Source organism: Lygodium microphyllum, chromosome 19 (assembly GCF_053477565.2).
Source record: "Lygodium microphyllum isolate KBCC chromosome 19, Lygodium_microphyllum_v1.1.10, whole genome shotgun sequence".
Taxonomy (NCBI): domain Eukaryota; kingdom Viridiplantae; phylum Streptophyta; class Polypodiopsida; order Schizaeales; family Lygodiaceae; genus Lygodium; species Lygodium microphyllum.
This window is the reverse complement of record NC_141153.1, coordinates 110,037,764-110,055,833: the sequence shown is the minus strand read 5'-3', so window position 1 is coordinate 110,055,833 and position 18,070 is coordinate 110,037,764. Positions and strand designations below refer to the sequence as shown.

General features: G+C 41.1%; 1 protein-coding gene across 3 annotated transcripts in view; it reads left to right on the top strand.

Moving 5' to 3' along the window:
- The first annotated feature begins 873 nt into the window (after positions 1-873).
- Positions 874-18,070, top strand: part of LOC148020264 (putative receptor-like serine/threonine-protein kinase At5g57670) — a 69,070-nt gene continuing 51,873 nt past the window's right edge. The window contains exons 1-5 of one of the 3 annotated variants that reach the window (XR_015694943.1): positions 875-1,228; positions 6,150-6,716; positions 6,806-7,060; positions 7,235-7,392; positions 7,483-7,562. Coding sequence is in view for 2 of the 3 variants with exons in the window: in XM_087700597.1 (XP_087556723.1) it covers positions 6,158-6,716; positions 6,806-7,060; positions 7,235-7,392; positions 7,483-7,562 (1,052 nt within the window). In the remaining variant the exon portion in view is untranslated. Of the gene's footprint in view, positions 1,229-6,149; positions 6,717-6,805; positions 7,061-7,234; positions 7,393-7,482; positions 7,563-18,070 lie in introns of all 3 variants that reach the window. The other 2 variants (XM_087700597.1, XM_087700599.1) reach the window with 2 other exon arrangements.

Below are 18,070 nucleotides of genomic sequence, written 5' to 3'. Positions count from 1 at the left end.
ATCCCTAGTATTGGTAAACATTAAATGATCTAAAGCCTTGTTTGACAAGGGGTTTAGAATATGGAAATTTTTTTGGGATCTATGCAAGCTCAAATGGCTCTTCCCCTAGATGTCTCCCAAAATTTAGCTTGTTCACCTAAGAAAGAAGTTGAGTAGAAATAGTTTTTCTGTCTCATTGAGAGATGATTGGCCCTTCTCTCCCAGATTTATTACAAAATTTAAGTTGAAGTCCTACAAGATTGAAGATTTCCTCCTTGCCAAAGGCCAAGATCAAAAGGGGAAATGATAATTTATCATAAGAGAAAGTAATCAAAATGAACATGTATCTTTGAAACTTTTGCTATAGAGAATGCACAATCTCACCGAACAAGCTAGTGGGCTTTTCGCAATGCATCACGTGGAGGAATTTTTTTTCAAAACTATTGCTCTTTCTATGTTGAAAAGCTCCATGAGAAGCCCCCATTAAACATTTGGAGGAGGAAGGGTGAAATGGGGAACAATTGCAAATCATTTTGCAACAAGAGTGATTTGGTGGAGAGATTATACCACTCTCTCTCTCTCTCTCTCACTGCCATGGAGATTTTTTGAACCAAATTCCATGTATTTACCATTTTTTAAATTAAAACATTTTATAAAATTCAAGGTTTTATGCCTTATTCTTTAAGCTGTGAATGTTTTAAAAAGGAAAAAAAAAGGGCAAATCGTTCTATATAAAACTTTGGTTTTTTAGTGAACATGGAGAGAGAGAGAGAGAGAGAGAGAGAGAGAGAGAGATGCATCACCACCTTTCTTTCGCGGTATTCACATGCAACATACATAATTGTGTCTTGTGTCTTACATTTTCTCTCTCTCTCTCTCTCTCTCTCTCTCTCTCTCTCAAGAACGCGTGCAGGCGGACATAATTTTGTCTCTTACTGCCACGCTTTCTCCGATTATACCTCTAATTAAGTGATTACACTGCTCTCTCTCTCTCTCACACACACACACACACGCACTCTCTCTCTCTCTCTCTCTCTCTCTCTCTCTCTCTCTTTGTGTGTGTCTGTGGTGCCGGCATTTTTTTGCCTCTAGGACAAAACTTCAGCTGCAATTTCCCCAACACATCATCATGAGTCCTGATGGAGTCCATTCCTGATTCACTACTCTTGAATCCATACACAGTCTCTGAAGCGAGGGCTGCCAAGTATTCCGGGGAGAAGCGCGGGCAGCAGGCAACATAATTAAGCTGGTAATGTTCTTCTTTCTTTCAATCAAGCACCGCCAATTTTATTTACTGCACCATTAATTCCTGAGCATTTAGAAGGGAATGCCTCGATGCCAATCATTTCTTCGTTTCTGGATCATAAACACAGAACTTTGAAAGCGGAAGTCTGATGCAAATTGTTGAGAGAGAGTGTATAATTTTAGAGAGAGAGAGAGAGAGAGAGAGAGAGAGAGAGAGAGAGAGAGAGTGTGTGTGTGTGTGTGTGTGTGTGTACAATCACGATATCAAGTGCAAGTTGTACCGTGCAAAAATGAGAGTCTATACTTGCATTTTTGAGGACACTTCTCCCATCAGATCTTTAAATGTTGTGGTTGTTATTTAAGAGGAGATTCAAAAGGGACTAACCCCAATCATACGTAACAACATAGCTTTAGTGGATGCAGATTGCTACTAGCTTTCAGAATGCCATGACAAGAAGTTTTTGACATTTTCCCATGTGGGAAAAGGGCCTCTTTCCCTTGTGTTTCCCTATAGTGTTCAACATCTTGAGCTTCTCCTTAGGAGGCATTGCATTCCTAGCTAGGTGTGGCTGGGGGCAGGGGCCCCCAAACACACCTAGCTAGGTATGCAGTCCCTCCTTCGCAGAAGCTCATGATGTTGTTGGAATTCCCAATCTGGGGCTTCACAGATCCAAGTTTGACATCCTTATACATCCAAAATGTGTCTCATCTACCAAAGAAACATGCATTGTTTAGCAATTGCTCCTACCATGATATGCATTGTTGAGCAATTACTCCTACCATCACCTAGTTGAGATATGGTTTGCACATACACACCTGCTGTCACAGCAGCAGAAAGTCCCTGAAGCCTATCCATGCACAATGATTAAAATGGAAGGCTGTCAAGGCCAGCCAGGGACTGTTCCTACTCACTTCCAATTAATCCATACCAATTTGAACTGATCTTTTCCAATGCCCATCTGATGAGCTATTTGAATGAGGCAAAGGCGCCTGCTCAGAGGGGTTATATGGAAGCTGTAAGATGGTGAAATAGCATGTTTGAAATCCCATTACATGAATTGTAGAACTATCTTCTTTCAGTAAGTGTCAATGCGGGAATGTAGTAGTAGTCTGGATTTTGAGAGGCTTGGAACTCATGATAACACAAAAGATGATTGGTTATTAACAAAATTGCTCACTTCACTCTGCTGCCATAAAGTCTTAAGCTAGCAATGGTAGGCATGAACATTATGAAAACTTGCCTTGATCATTAACTTCTAGGCGCTGATGCTTGATATGGGGTTTTGGTCTTTGGGCAGTAAACTTGCCTTGATCATTAACTTCTAGGTGCTGATGCTTGATAAGGGGTTTTGGTCTTTGGGCAGTAAACTGCAGCACATTAGACCGCAAGCCTTAGATATGTCCTTTGGCAACCGTAAAAGTTGTGGTTTGTGTAGTCCCTCCTTGAAACTGTCCTTGCAAGAGCTAGGTCTTTATACACAAGAATCCCTAGTACTCCTCAGGGCTTTATGTCATTGCACTTGGGAGTATTGATACTATTCTAGAGCTATTTGTGAGGTTTTGAACGATCTTTGTCCTGTTGCACACCAAATTGCCTGCAATTTATGACTGGCACATGCTTCTCTTTTTTTGACACTATCATATCCTTGATTTGCGAATTTTTTTCTCATTCAACACATACCATTTATAGAGAGACCTATTCTTGTTTTTTTGTGTGCCTACCATCAATAATGAGCTGAATAAAAAGCCAATTTGGTGTGCTATAATGCCGAAGTAACTGAGGTCTCCAGTGGAACCCATTTCCTGGATAGCTAAGAAAATCTCTCTCCTTGTTTGTGCATAGCGAGTCTCCTTGAAATCTCTTTGATCTACCTTTGAGAGTATGCTAAGAAAGTCTCTCTCCTTGTTTGTGCACAACAAGTCTCCTTGAAATCTCTCCAGCTTACCTTTGAGAGTATTAGAGTCTTTGAGGTTGGGGTAGTCTACTCGTTTGTGTCCGATCTATGTCTAGCTGTCCAAATGAACCGTGGTGGTGTTAGCTATCCTCTTAGACTGCGAAAGGTCAATTGTCTCAATCATCCCTTACCTCACTATTGTAAGGTAGAAGGAGAAAATCCTTGCTTTAAACTCGTAGCCACAAGCAGGGCCTTTGCCTGTGAGCCAAGCTATGTGTCTTGAGTCACTATTATCTCTCCTTTTGTGCCATTGAAATGGGGAGACCTAGATTTTCCAATAAGCTGCCACAATGTAATAAGATACCAATGATTAGGAGAACAACAATAAAAGAACACAGAAGTTTTCTTTTGCTTCGGTGATCATTCAAGCATGATGGATATAGGTGGAGGTACCTCATCCATAGTTTTCAAGGGTTTCTGAAATGGGAGGTATGAAACAAGTTTCGTATGTTTCATACGAGTTTTGTAAAATGGTAGAAACGGGTTTCAGATGGAACCTATGGGATAGGTGGTGCACAATTGGGAATAGGTATGGCAATGGAAATTGCCTTGGAGGGCTCTTTACAATGGAAGGGGTATGAAGCATGTATAGCCACCTTTCTTGCCAACCTATTGCAAGAATGACTCTTGTAACAGAGGAGTCATATGACTTGATGCACGTTGTCAATGAGCCAAGGCTGCTTAGAAGATGAGACAGCTGAAGAAAGCTCCTCCACCCAATGAATGTGAAGAAACATTGATTTGGTGATAATAATTGGTTTCAATGTAGAGGTCAACAAAGGCTCTGATGTAGATTCATCCTTTGCTCTTGGACGAAGGTGAGGGTATTTCTTCCAACAGTTGTCCTTGGGGTGCGAGGTCTTCCCATAGTGAGGATACTTTGGATTTTGTGCTTCCCCTTATAGATGACTTTGATTTCTTCTTCTTCCCTTTCTTCTTTTTGGTTTGTCCTTCACTTGTATGTGATGCACAAAAGTACGGCTATGTGCTTTGACTCCACTAGAATCAATCTCCTTGTGACACGTATCTTGCTCAAGCATCAATGGGACCAGCCCCTACCAAGTGATAGTCTTGTGTACGAGAGGTAAGAAGAGTGGTGTAGAACACGTCATATGTTGGTGATGGAAGATGTGAGAGAAACGACATAGCTAGGTTCTCTAGAGGAACAACCTTACCAAGGGATATAAGCTTATCCTGAATCTCCTCCATCTTGTCGATGCGATTCCTCATCATGGGGGAAATTCGCAAGTTGTAGCTTCAACTTGAGAGAGAGATGATGCCAAATGTTTGGATCTGGTAGAGAGGCACCAATCTCTTCCAAACCTCTATGGGAGTGTGGATGCATGTAACATGTACAAGCATAGAATCGACACAACTCAAAAGAGAGTGGGATGTGGCATTCAGTTGATCCCATAAAGCTGTTGTGAAACCAGCCTTCCTTCTCAGATAAGGTGGTAAATGACCTGATTTACCACAAATTGCAGCAAGCAATAAATACACAAATCTGAAAATGCAAACTTTACCACTTAATCTTGGACAGTGGACACATGATTGGCCCCAACAACTGATGCTCCTTGTAGTATTTCTTTAACTTGTATTGGTAGAAAATCGAAGTACACTGAGATACTCGTGGATCTCCTTTAATTGTCAATACAATTGCTGTCAAGAATGACCAGCACCTCATAAAATCAATTTGCCCCTAGATTGTACCACAATCTGGGCACAATTGGGTCTTCAATCTCTTGCATGCAAGCCACAATAAATTGAAAAGGTGCTACCTTGTGGATCAACTACAAATTTCTTACCTTTAGTTGCTATAGGATGGTGGTCAGTCATGATCTGTCCAACGATCCTCGCAGTCATCACTCTATGAATGCTGATCTTCATGGTCTTGATCAAAACTATGATGGTCTTCATGGTCCTAATTCACATGATCCTCCCAATCATATGCATTGGCCATAGACGCTCTTGAAGAATACCTACAAGAAAACACAAGAAAAAAGGTGTCGCATTGGTTGTGCTTCACCTGTTTGGGATCCATTGGTCTACTGGTTAGAAAAGACTTATGTACAACGATGGACATGGGGAGTATCCAAGGTGGGGGTGTAAAGAAATACTCATCTATAGATAACAAGCACAATTGTACAGCAAAGCACACATTGCTAAAAGAACTTAGTAGGGTTAGGATAACTGAGAGACAATAAACATTGAAGATGAATGAAGAATAATACAATGCTCAATGCAGCAAACACACTATGCAAGGTGAATATTGAACCTCAAACTCCAGTCTCTAGGACCAGGGCAGACAATATGAGTTGGAGAGTGTGTTGTGCTTTGACAGATCTTGAAATGCGGTAGACAACTTCGGAAGTGTATGGTTGTAGCACACATAGATTTGGAGAGTTTGGATCATCCGGACAAGTTTGGGACAACTCAAATAATAGGTAGCATGTTAGAAACTGTCAGTAGGATGCAAATGATTGCTGCAAACAACAAAACACAGTAGTAATGATGAAAACAACCTTTCTCCTTAGATAGGGTGGTAATAACTTGTTTAAGCACTAATTACAGCAAGAGTAGTTATTACATAAACTGAAAATACAAATTTACCATGCAATCTTGAACGATGAACAGCATAGTGTCCCCAAAAACTGGCACCTCTTGTGGTATTTCTTTATCTTGTATTGCAATCTGGATGCAATACATTGAGATTACCTGAATAAGGAAAATGGTGAGTTTTTTTCCATTTTTAGGGTGATTTTATAAGCTAACTATGCATTTAGGAATCATGCTCTCATGTTTGTGCATGTTTCATGAAGAATCCCCACATAATGGACCCCCAAGCTTAAGAAACCTGTTCCTCTTTTCTTATTTGTTAGTCCACTAATATAAATGAATGTGCAAACATATTGTTCTAATGAGATTATATCGCTACTTCAGAATTTTTAATTCTCTTGTTCTGTAATGCAGTTACGGACATGCAAGATAGATTCAAAAATGATGTTGCAAGGACATTAACTTCGTTTCAAAGACGTGTGCTTTCTGTGCCCTCATCTCACTTACAAGATGCTGCCATTGCTTTGCACTTGAAAGTAAATGATGAAATCAATCATGAAGATGGGATACAGATGCCTACTAGTGCTTTGCTCAAACAGAGAAATGTGATATCAGAGAAAGTGAATTTTGCTGAAGATGTTTTGAAATGTTCATCATCATTATCTACAGAAGCTCTACTTCAAAAATCCTCAAGTGTGGATGAGAATGGCAATGATGAGAATGATGATGAATCAACAGTCAAACTTCATTATAAAAATTGCCTCTCTATGTGGAAAAGTCTAGGTTCTAAACATACACAGAGACCTACAAAATCCAAGTTCCATGCTCTTTCATCAAGTATAAGTTTTTGCCCTTCAAGCGGGGTTCCAACATTGCAAGGAAACAGTAAAATCCTGCCAGAGAAAGAAAATTTTATCGCACCTGCTTGGAGATGCTTCACCTTTCAAGAGATCACTTGTGCGACCAGCAGCTTCCGTCCAGGTTTTTGAAATAAAGAATCATTATTGATCTTATCCAGTAATTTTGAGTTGAAAACAACTGCATGCATAAAATGTTGCAATTTCTGGCAGAAAATATTGTGGGAAAGGGTGGGTATGGTAAAGTGTTCAAAGGTACCCTTGAAGATGGTCAGATCATAGCTATCAAAAAACTTTCTCAATCTGATGCTGAGGAGCAGAAGGAAAAGGATTTTTTAGTAGAAATTGGAATAATGGCCCATGTTTGCCATCCCAACATTACACCCTTGGTTGGATTTTGTCTTGAAGGTGGATTGTACTTGATATATAACTTCTGCCCTAATGGAAGTCTTGCAAACCTCCTCCATGGTGATTATTATTCTATTCTACTGTCCTCTGTAGATTGCATTGCTTGAGATATTATGTTTCCTTATATAATGGAGATTGGTCTTGTCAGGAATCTTAATTCTTCATAAATTTGTATGTTTATTTTTCATATATTTGTCATGTGGGTCCCTTAGAGTCAATAGCCTACTTTATCAGGTACAAGACCAAAAATCCTGGACTGGTCCTCAAGGAACAAGGTGGCCATTGGTACAGCTAGAGGACTCCAATATCTACATGAACATTGTCAGCGTCGAATTATCCACAGAGACATAAAGGCTTCAAACATTTTACTTGACACTGAATTTGAACCACAGGTTGCCGCTTCTCTCTTTTCCCTTCACGCGTAATATTCTCTCTTGTTCAAATCTTTAATACTTAATATGTAACTTCCTTTGCTTACACAGATCTCAGATTTTGGTCTGGCAAAGTGGCTTCCTGCAGCATGGACTCATCATTCTGTATCTCCAATTGAAGGCACTTATGGGCATGTGTCTCAATGTCCTTATTATTGGTTTTTTCTTTGTGTGGGGCAAATAAAGTGTCTGATTTTATCTTTCTGAGGTCTTATTTTAATATAATTCTCTTTTGCTGGAAAATTTTTTGTCGTGTATATTAACATGGAAGCACATGGGCTTGACAGCATGGCTGGTGCAGAAAGTGTTTACGTCATATATAAAGAAAACCTCCTTGGGGGAATCAGGGAAAGATGCCAAGGTGCGGTTTTGTAGCATCACCAAGGGTTACCATCTAGAGTGTGAAAAATAGGCTATGGTAACCCAAGGAGTGGAAAAACAACATCAAAGGTCTTGACAATACCAAAAGTCTCCGTAAATCTGGTCCCATCATACAAGTGAGTGGATAATACAAGACCAGTGATCGGCAAGAGTGGCGTACACTGAAGGGCACTCACTGCTGTAGAAAATTTTAATTCATGTTTTGGGATTTTACACATTTGTATTTTACTCGGTGATAGTTTTCACTGATGCACCTTTTAATAGAATTTTCTTTTAAAGTAGGCCTTTGACATATACCATGTCCAAGGTTCCCAATGAGGTTTTAAAACTCCAATTGTGTCAGTGAGGGCTCAAGCTTCCAAACCTACAACAGCATAGGAGCTAGCCTTGATGGGTGCTCTCCTCACCAACTGGGCTGCTTCACATGTTGCAAGATAGTGCTTTGGAGTCCATACACTGCCATGGACAAAACCCATCTTTCTACATCTATACTAGGCAACTACCAAATTACTATTAGTTTTATGCATATCATGGGTAATATCATTGTATTTATTGCGCATTTCATTAGGCTTTAGTCGCCAGATGGGTGGCTCATTATCCCATTGGGTGGCTGCATTTATGGCCAGCTTACTGATTATTGGGTGCTTGATCCTCTTGGGACTCAACTTGATTCACATGAACATGCATTATACACTATGCTCAAGGTACGATAGTTAAGTCCAAATTGCCAAGAAGATTAGTTAGGTATCTTTGTGTTAGTAGTCATGTATGTCATGTGTGGTTATATCCTGCCTTTGAGCCTCCATTTGAGTTAGATGAGGATATTTGGAGCTCTCACATTGTGTTTGTTTGTCATTTTATCAGTCCTAGATACTTTAGGTGGAGGTGACACTAGTGTATTTCATTTCTGGCACTGTGATCATTTTGTCATTTGGGTGCGTTGACCCGGGCGCCAATTTTTTGGGACTGACCAGCCAGTATACCAGTTGGGGCTTCAGTTTGGCTACTTATAGGCAGCTTGCCCCTCACTCCGCTCATCCATTATCCACTGTTCATTCAGCCAGCCCACCTCATTCTTTTGTTCCATCCCCTTGCTTTTTTCTGCCACCCAAACTCATGCTCTGAACTACGTCCTGGGGCTGATGGTTGTAGCCTTGTATCATTTAGTCTCTTGTCAGTTTGTTCCTTGTGTGTTTCTTTTTTTTTTTTTCGTAAAAGGTAATTGTGTGTTTCTTTTTGTCTCCTCCTTCTCTATTCACTCCATGCTTACATTTCTTTCTGTTGTGCGCTCTCACATGATATCATTCACCTTGGTATGAGCTGGAGTCGACTGAAGAGGAGTATTAGTCCATGCAACAGCAAGCTGGGTGGTATCATCAAGTGTTGCCAATCTGCATTTTTGTATTTTTGAGTGCAGGATGGCCTGTCTACAGCCATAATAGCTGTGTTCTTTCCATTGGACACCCCTCCATAGCTGCAGTTATGCTGGGTGGCAGTCATAGGCTGCTGGTGATACCCTTGGCAACTGCATTTTCCGCTGGCAGCAGTTTCTTAGTGCTGCATGACACTTGTTTGCTGATGACACCATTAGCTGAGAACTGACGGGCTGCATTTCAGCTAGAGTGGCAACTTTCAGGGCTGGTTGATTAGTGTTCAGCATGTGTATAGGCTGTGTTTCTGCTCCAGCCACTTGTCTACCTTGTGTTTTGCAGGCTAGCACCTTTGTGTTGGGGGTAAAGGTGCTTGTGCCTAGCCGGTTGTGTATTAGTTACATTGCAGTATCTACATACCCGCACACCTGTACATTGTAGGTGGCAGGTGTCCATCATTGTCACTTCATTCTTTATTCTTTCAGTGACATTTGAATAAATGGAAGGCCGGTCACACATTGTGACTGTTGGAGTTTCCACATCTTGTATGTGTGTGTGTGTGTGTGTGTGTTTCTCTCTTTTTTTTTTCGTAAAAGGTAATTGTATTAATTACGAAAAAAAGGTACAAGTTTACATGATTACATGATTACAAGAGACACGAGGGCCCTAGGCCAACGTGTGGGAAATCCCCGTACTAATGCACGAAAAAGGTTACACCAATCATGGCAACGACCCACAGGCAATTGCCATATGCCAGGGAAGCAAATCCTCCCGAGGGAGCAAGTCGGAGTGCCGGATGAGATCTATCTGCCAATGCAAGAGCCCTTTAAGCATGGCAATATGTCTCGGTACATTAGAGGCCGAATCAAAGAGAAAAGCATTGCGCGTGGTCCAAATGTGCCAGCATCCCCAGTATGTGAAAAAGTGAAATAATATCTTCATATGTAACTGTGGCGGTGTGGGGTACTTTGGGTGCACAAAAACCCAATCGAAAGGAGTTAGTGAGGACCCCACCACTGCGCACCAGATTTGCGACAAGAGTGACTAGATATTCTTGGCGAGCGGGCAAGAAAGAAATCGATGTCGGGCCGATTCCGCAGTAGTGGTACAGAAGAAACAATTGCCATTCGAGATTCTACGCTTGGAAAGGGCCGAGGCAAGAGAAAGACCACCAATCATTACCCGCCAAAGAAAGACCTTGCATTTGAAAGGTGCCCTATTCAGCCAGCCCTCCATCACCGTTGCCTGCCACCATGACTGCGATTTCCGCAGTCCCCAAACAGTATTAGCTTTCACACCCAGCCATTGGTGATCTTGAATGAGAAGATGATACACCTGATTAGTAGAGGCCTTTTCCAGACTCAACCGGCCTGCAAGGTCCCAGTCCTGCCAAGGACGATCCACAGCCAGGGCAGGAAAGGGTTGCCTACCCTGAAGCTCCGACAAAAGCTGTTCCCATAAACCACGGTATCCGCGCGGGATCCTGAAAAGTCTCCTAGCAGTCCGAAACGATGCGAGGACATTGCGAGTGACAAGGGTAGCATCTGCAATCGAAGTCACACCTAAACGGGCCATGCGGTTAAATCTCGGTCTGAGCTGATGTTTGTCTTCCCATGAAAGTAATCTCGATACTGCCAACAATTCCAGCTGAAAGGAGTTAGTCTGCAAGCGGTCCCGCACTGGATGCCAACGGGCCTTTTGGAGCACCACTTTCCAAGAGCCGACCAAGTGCAGTAACAGAGAGGAAGAGGGACTGGAAAATCGAGAGTCAGCATTAAGGACATGCCACCAGGAGGCCCGAAGGCGTGTATTACCATGGCGTAGCCCGCTGTCCTCAAGAAAATAACGGGCTATAATGGTCCACGGGTGATGATCCACACACATGGCACGAAAAAGAGACCAACGAAGAGCCATCATATGAGTTTCTGCATCCAAAATAGCTCCACCACCCATGCGTTTAGGGGTACATGTATGTGACCATGAAATCCACGAAATACCTGCCTGCAGTGAATCCTTCTTCCATAGCATGAAACGAATGGGATGAGTGAGAGCCTTCAAAGTAGTAGGCGTCCACGGCAGCAATGGCAGGAAATACGCTAGCATTGGTAGCATAATTGTCTGAGCCACTTTGAGGCGGACATGGAATGGCCACGCTTGCGACTTCCAATACATAAACTTCGCCACCAGTTTTTGTGAAATCCACTCCTGTAAACGCCCCGAACAACGTAGTATGCTTAACAATTATGATATTTGCTTGTTTTCGAGATTTAATATAAAAGAGAATGAACACTTAAAGCTGAAAATGAAAATTACTCACAAAATTACAGCCATGAAAATGTAAAAGTAATGGAGACAAGATTGAGGGTTGAAGATGGGCAACCCCCCCCGAAGGAATGTATTTCTGCTCAACCCAAGTCCCTTAGGGAAGAGCTCAGTTACAATCAACCTGAGAGTGAGAAGAAGTAATTCTCACTCTCACAAGATCATGCAAAGATGTACAAACACACATGCATTATCTATTATGCAATGATAAGAACTGATTTCTTTACAGTATGAGAGAAGAAAAAGGGGAATTCAGCCTTTCTCCATCGTTGATCAGCAGTACATGGATAGAGCTTGCTCCTTGTAGCTAAAATGGAAGAAAGAGCTCAAGAAGGAGGTGCTGTAATGAATTTACAGGCTTGCTGTCTTGTAAAACAACAGTGATAGAAGAGGGAATATGGAGGAATTTGATAATGGAGAAGTGGGGGATGATGATGGGGATGGATGGGGCCAGTTTCTGGCTATCTGTGGGTGCTGTACATGAGTTTACAGCAAAGAAAAATGATGCTCAATGAAGAAAAACGAGCTTTTATTTATAGGAGAGGGGAGAGCTAGTACAAAAGGGGAAAGTGGAGTAGCACAAGACAAGTGTCCAGCCACATGTCATGAGATGTGACAAGTGGTGGGACACTTGGAAACTTGTGTGACAAGTGTCTTGACACTTGTCTCTTCTTTATGGCCTTCCTTTTTGGGTTGAATACTGTCAAGAATAGAAACAACCAAATTTAGTAAGCACAGTCAGAGTACAGAACTTACTATTTTTAGAATGACATCCCTATTTTTTAGGACTAGCATTTTTAGGCTAATTCGAGGCTCCTAAAATTTAGGGACCTCCTAAAATTTAGGGATCTCCTAAAATTTAGGGACCCCTCCAATATGGGTATCATATGAAAGCTTTTTCCGTGTACATCGCAAAAATGGTATCCGAATCTTCATGTGACTTTCCTATGCAAAGAAATGTGCATTTCAAGCTTTCAGCCCACACATGCACATTATACAAGCATTTCATGATCATGCCATCTTGTTGATTGTAACTGTCTGTTCTGGTGGATCTAGCCCACACTTCAAGGCATCAATCCTTTCTGTGTGCGAGTCTAACCCTGATATGCGTGAGTTCTAGTCACAGGCGCCCAAATGGGTCATTTAGGTGGAAGTGTGAACTATCTTTTCTCTAACCCACCGTGTGGGTCCACCATAACCTGTGACCACTCATCAGTGGCCAGCTCCAATGCACTTTTCTTTATATCTAATTAGTGCAAAGGAAATAAATTTAATAAATCATTATATAGACAAATTAATGAAAAAGGATACAAATTCTGTTTCTATAGAGTTGTGACAGCCCTCTGGCTTTTATTCAGCTGTCCTCAGCTGAAAAGCTTCTTGATATTGCTGTAGAATATTTGGGTAATCCTTCATGAATTTTTCATCTACCCACTGTGCATCTGTTGTGGGAAGATTCTTGAATTTTAGCAAGAATTTTCGTGTCACAAGGCCACTTCTTGTGGTTCGATCCTTGAGAAACAAAATCTTTTCAGGTTCCAAGAGTTGCTCTGTTTCTTCAACTTCTGGGGGATCTTCAGTAATGGGTTCCTTTGGTTCTGGTCCTATGTAAGGTTTTAGCAAACTTACATGAAAAGCATTGTGTATTTTCCAATGAGTAGGAAGCTCAAGTCGATAAGAAACTTCATTTATTTTCTCAATCACTTTGAAGGGTCCAAAGTATCTACTGGAGAGCTTTGGAAAAGATGAATTTTGACCAGAACCTTGTTTGAGCCTGCTTTTATCAAACTTTAGCAAGACATATTGACCTTTTTCAAAAGCCAAATGTCTTCTTCGTTTATCTGCTTGCTTCTTTTGTCGCTCTTGGGCAACTTTGATAGTGGCTCGAACTTGATCCATTGCGGTTTTTAAATCTGAAGCAAACTCATCAGCAGCAAAAATCTTATCTTTAGTGCGAATAATTGGAGGAGGAATCACTTTACCCTGTACTATTTCATTTGGAGCTTTCCCTGTGGATGAGTGCACTGTATTGTTGTAAGCAAACTCCAATAATGGAAGATATTTCTCCCATTGTGACTTATGTTCACTAACATAAGCTTTCAACATATCCAAAAGAGTGAGATTCATCACCTCTGTTTGGCCGTCAGTTTGAGGGTGAAAAGCTGAGGAGAACTTTAAAGTGGTTCCCAAATTCTCAAATAAAGCACGCCAAAAGTTACTTGTGAATTTGGAGTCTCTATCTGAAATGATCTCAGAAGGCATACCATGTAATCTGAAGATATGTTGAATGAAAAGTCTTGCAGCTTGTGCGGATTTCAATGTTTTATGACAAGGAATAAAATGTGATTGTTTGCTGAATCTATCAATTATGACCCAAATCATATCATGACCTTGAGGTGTTCTTGGAATACCTGAGATGAAATCCATTGTGATAGATTCCCATGGATCTTTGGGCACTGGAAGAGGTTGCAACAATCCTGGAATCTTCTGCCTATCATATTTGGATTTTTGGCATACCAGACAAGCCTCAATGAAGTTATGTGTATCTTTTCGTAATGTTGGCCAATAAAAGTAGCGCTCATTTGCACTTAGAGTGGCTGCCCTCCCTCTATGCCCTGCATAAGGGGGTTCATGACTTTCTTTAAGCACCTTTTGTCGAAGAGGAAGAGTGACACAAAGGCGATTGTTCATGAGAAGGTAACCGTCTTTGATGGAATAATCTGGATGAGAACCTCCTTGCTGTAAATTTGACCAAATTGCTGCAAAATCAGTATCTTCATCATAAGTATTCTTCATCGTTTGAAAATCTTCATGATGAGCCACTGTAATAGTTGCAATGCGAGGCACTCTAGAAAGTGCATCAGCAACTACATTTTGTTTCCCTGGAGTGTACATAATTTGAAAATGAAACATAGACAAGAAATTTTCCCATCTTGCATGTTTCTCCTGCAAATGCTTTTGAGTCTTGAAATACTTCAAGCTTTGATGATCGGTTTTAATAAGGAATTCATTGCCTAAAAGATAATGTTTCCATATCTTTAAAGCATGAACCACTGCTAAGAGCTCCTTTTCATAAATGTCATACCTTTTCTCCACATCATTTAGATGGCGGCTTTCAAAGGCTACGGCATGGCCTTCTTGATTTAGCACTGCACCAATACAATCACCGCAAGCATCTGCTTCCACCACAAATGGTTTTACCAGATCTGGAATGATAAGAACAGGTCCAAAAGTAAGAGCTATTTTCAGCCTTGTGAAGGCTGCCTTCTCTTTTTCCTTCCATTGGAAAGAGATCTTCTTCTTTGTAAGGTCATGAAGTGGAGAAGCCATATGTGCAAAATGCTTGATGAAGCGGCGGTAATAAGAACATAAGCCAAGAAACGATCGCACCTCATGTACATCACGAAGATGAGGCCATTCTTGGATTATCCTGATCTTTTCAGGATCCATCTGAATCCCTTCAAAAGAGATGACATGCCCAAGGTAATTTATTTTATGCATGAAAAATTCACTCTTTTTACCATTTACCAAGAGTTGATTTTGTTGTAGTAATTGTAGAACAATTTCCAAGTTTTGATGATGCTCCTCGTCATTCTTGCTAAAGACAAGAATATCATCAAAGAAAGTACCGACATATTGTCGATGCTCTCTAAAGATGCGCTCCATCATTCGATTAAAGGTGGCTGGTGCATTGGTTAATCCGAAAGGAACCACCAAGAATTCATAAAGACCGTATGAAGTGCGGAAAGCAGTTTTGTGTACATCTTGTGGTATTACCCTAATTTGATGATAACCACTCTTTAGATCAATGCGGCTGAAAACCTTTGAGCCTTCTAGACGATCCAAAATGTCGTCAATTCTGGGAATAGGAAACCGATTCTTCACAGTGATTTTGTTGAGGGCTCGATAATCAATGCACATCCTGAATGTGCCATCTTTCTTTTGAACAAGAAGAACCGGTGAACAAAATGGTGAGCTACTTGGCCTAATTAGCCCACGGTTGAGTAGGTCTTCGACTTGCTTTCTGATTTCTTCTTATTGAGGACGGCTCACACGGTATGGTGCTATATTAGGAGGAGAACTGCCCGGGATAATATCAATATGATGGTCTTCTGGCCTTTCTGGGGGAAGCTGATAAGGAAGATCTTCCGAAAAACAATCTTTATACTTTTCCAAGAGCTGAAGTTGCTCTTGGTTTTCAGCATTCATATTATCTTTTACATCAGTGACATAAAGCAGACAACATTGAACACAATCCTTAATTGCTCTAGAGACTTGCATATGGCTTACCATAGGTATGGTGTCTCCAGAAACTCCAGCTTGGATCTCGTACTTCTTGCCTTTGTTGGTGAGTTCTACCTTCTTTTTTTGAGAGAAGATGGTTGAATCTACTCTATGATTCCAGGGCATGCCAAGAATCACATCGCAACCATCAAGGTCTCCGATACAGAAGGTATCTTCATCACTGTAGCCTTGAATTTGAAACTTGAGCTTGCCAATGTAGGGTATCACAGTCTTCACTGTGTCACCTTCATCAGCATTTAAAGCTTGGCGAACTTCTGCCGGAGTGTCCATCTCTTCGTTCTTTAATCCAAGCTCTTTAGCTAATTGCAAGGAAATGATATTTTCATTCGCCCCAAGATCTATCAAGAATAGTGCTTGCTTACCTTGCAACTGTCCCCAAGCTTTTAATAATTTGCGCGTCTCTGGAGTGTGAGTTGTGTTTGCAACTACATCACTGATAGCATTGATTTTCACTGGCGACTTAGGCTTGTTATCAGAAACCTTGCTTTGTCCCTTGCTTGGACATTGCTTCGCTATGTGGCCTATTTGTCCACATTTAAAGCACTTCCCTTCTTTCATGAAGCGTTGCTTTTCTTCTTCGGAAAGTTGCTTTGCTTGTGGGTATAGATTGGAGCGAAATTGAGGAGCATTAGGAGGGGCATAGGGCTTCATCTTCTTTTGATTTGATGGCTGCTTTTGCCACTATTTTTGTCCTTCATTTGGGACTGAATACTCCTCATCATCAGCTACTCTCTTCTTATCATTCTTTTGGAATGATTTGTTGCCATTGTGCTCCATTTCCCATGTCTCAGCATGGTCAATGAGTTCCCTGAGACTAGAACAATGATAATGATTAAGAGCAGTACGAAGTTTAAAATGCAAACCTCCTTGAAACTTCCTAAGCTTTTCCGAACTGCTGATCTTCTTGAAATGTTGGACCTTCAAAAGTAGCTCCCAAAATCTCTTGGTATAGTCACCAAGTGACTCATTTTTCTTTTGCCAAAGCCGATCCCATTCCATTTTTACATCTCTTTTGAAATGAACAGGAAGAAATTGGCTTTGTATCAGGCGAACAAAGGACCGCCATGATTTTGGGGCAGTATGATCATATTCCAACCCCGTCCACCAAGTATGGGCTAAGTCGGTTAAATGTAAAGCTGCAAACTTAATCTTTTCTTTTTCTTTATACTTGTCACGACCATACAAAATTTGAAATTGACGAATAAACTTCAGAAGGAGATCAGGATTTCGGGAACCATCATACATACTGAACTTGATCTTCTTTTCAAGTTGAGATAGTGACTTAGTCTTCTTCTTCTTCTTATGCCTTCGTCCATGCTCGGATCTTGAGGTTGAAGATGATGAAGTGCTTGATGGGGATGGAGATGGAGACGAGGGTGAAGAATGTCGACGCCTTTGACGATGATGAGGTCTTCCACGAGAAGGGTGTGACTCTTCATTACTAGAAGAGGATCCATCAGAATAGGCGCCAGATGACTTTGAAGAAGAGGATGAGCTTCGACGCGATCTCTTTCTTTGTCTTGAAGTAGAATGGGACTGCCTCTTAGAAGTAGTTGGACTTCTTGATCGGCTCCTTTCATTGGTATGGCTTTGTCTTCTTGAAGTAGATGGGCTTCTTTCCTTGAATTCTTTGGGATTCTCAACTTTTTCTAGTTTGAGAAGTTGCTCACGAATTTGCTGATTCTCCTCTCTAAGACTTTGAATGGCTTGAAGGATAGCACTCGATTGATCCATTGAGACTAAAGAAAAAAAAAATGCTCAAGCACTCAATGCAAGCGCTGAAAACAAACAAACTTATAGTTGTAAGCACTACCAGTGTTGGGGGTGAGGACCGAGCCAAAGCTCTGATACCACTGTAAACGCCCCGAACAACGTAGTATGCTTAACAATTATGATATTTGCTTGTTTTCGAGATTTAATATAAAAGAGAATGAACACTTAAAGCTGAAAATGAAAATTACTCACAAAATTACAGCCATGAAAATGTAAAAGTAATGGAGACAAGATTGAGGGTTGAAGATGGGCAACCCCCCCCGAAGGAATGTATTTCTGCTCAACCCAAGTCCCTTAGGGAAGAGCTCAGTTACAATCAACCTGAGAGTGAGAAGAAGTAATTCTCACTCTCACAAGATCATGCAAAGATGTACAAACACACATGCATTATCTATTATGCAATGATAAGAACTGATTTCTTTACAGTATGAGAGAAGAAAAAGGGGAATTCAGCCTTTCTCCATCGTTGATCAGCAGTACATGGATAG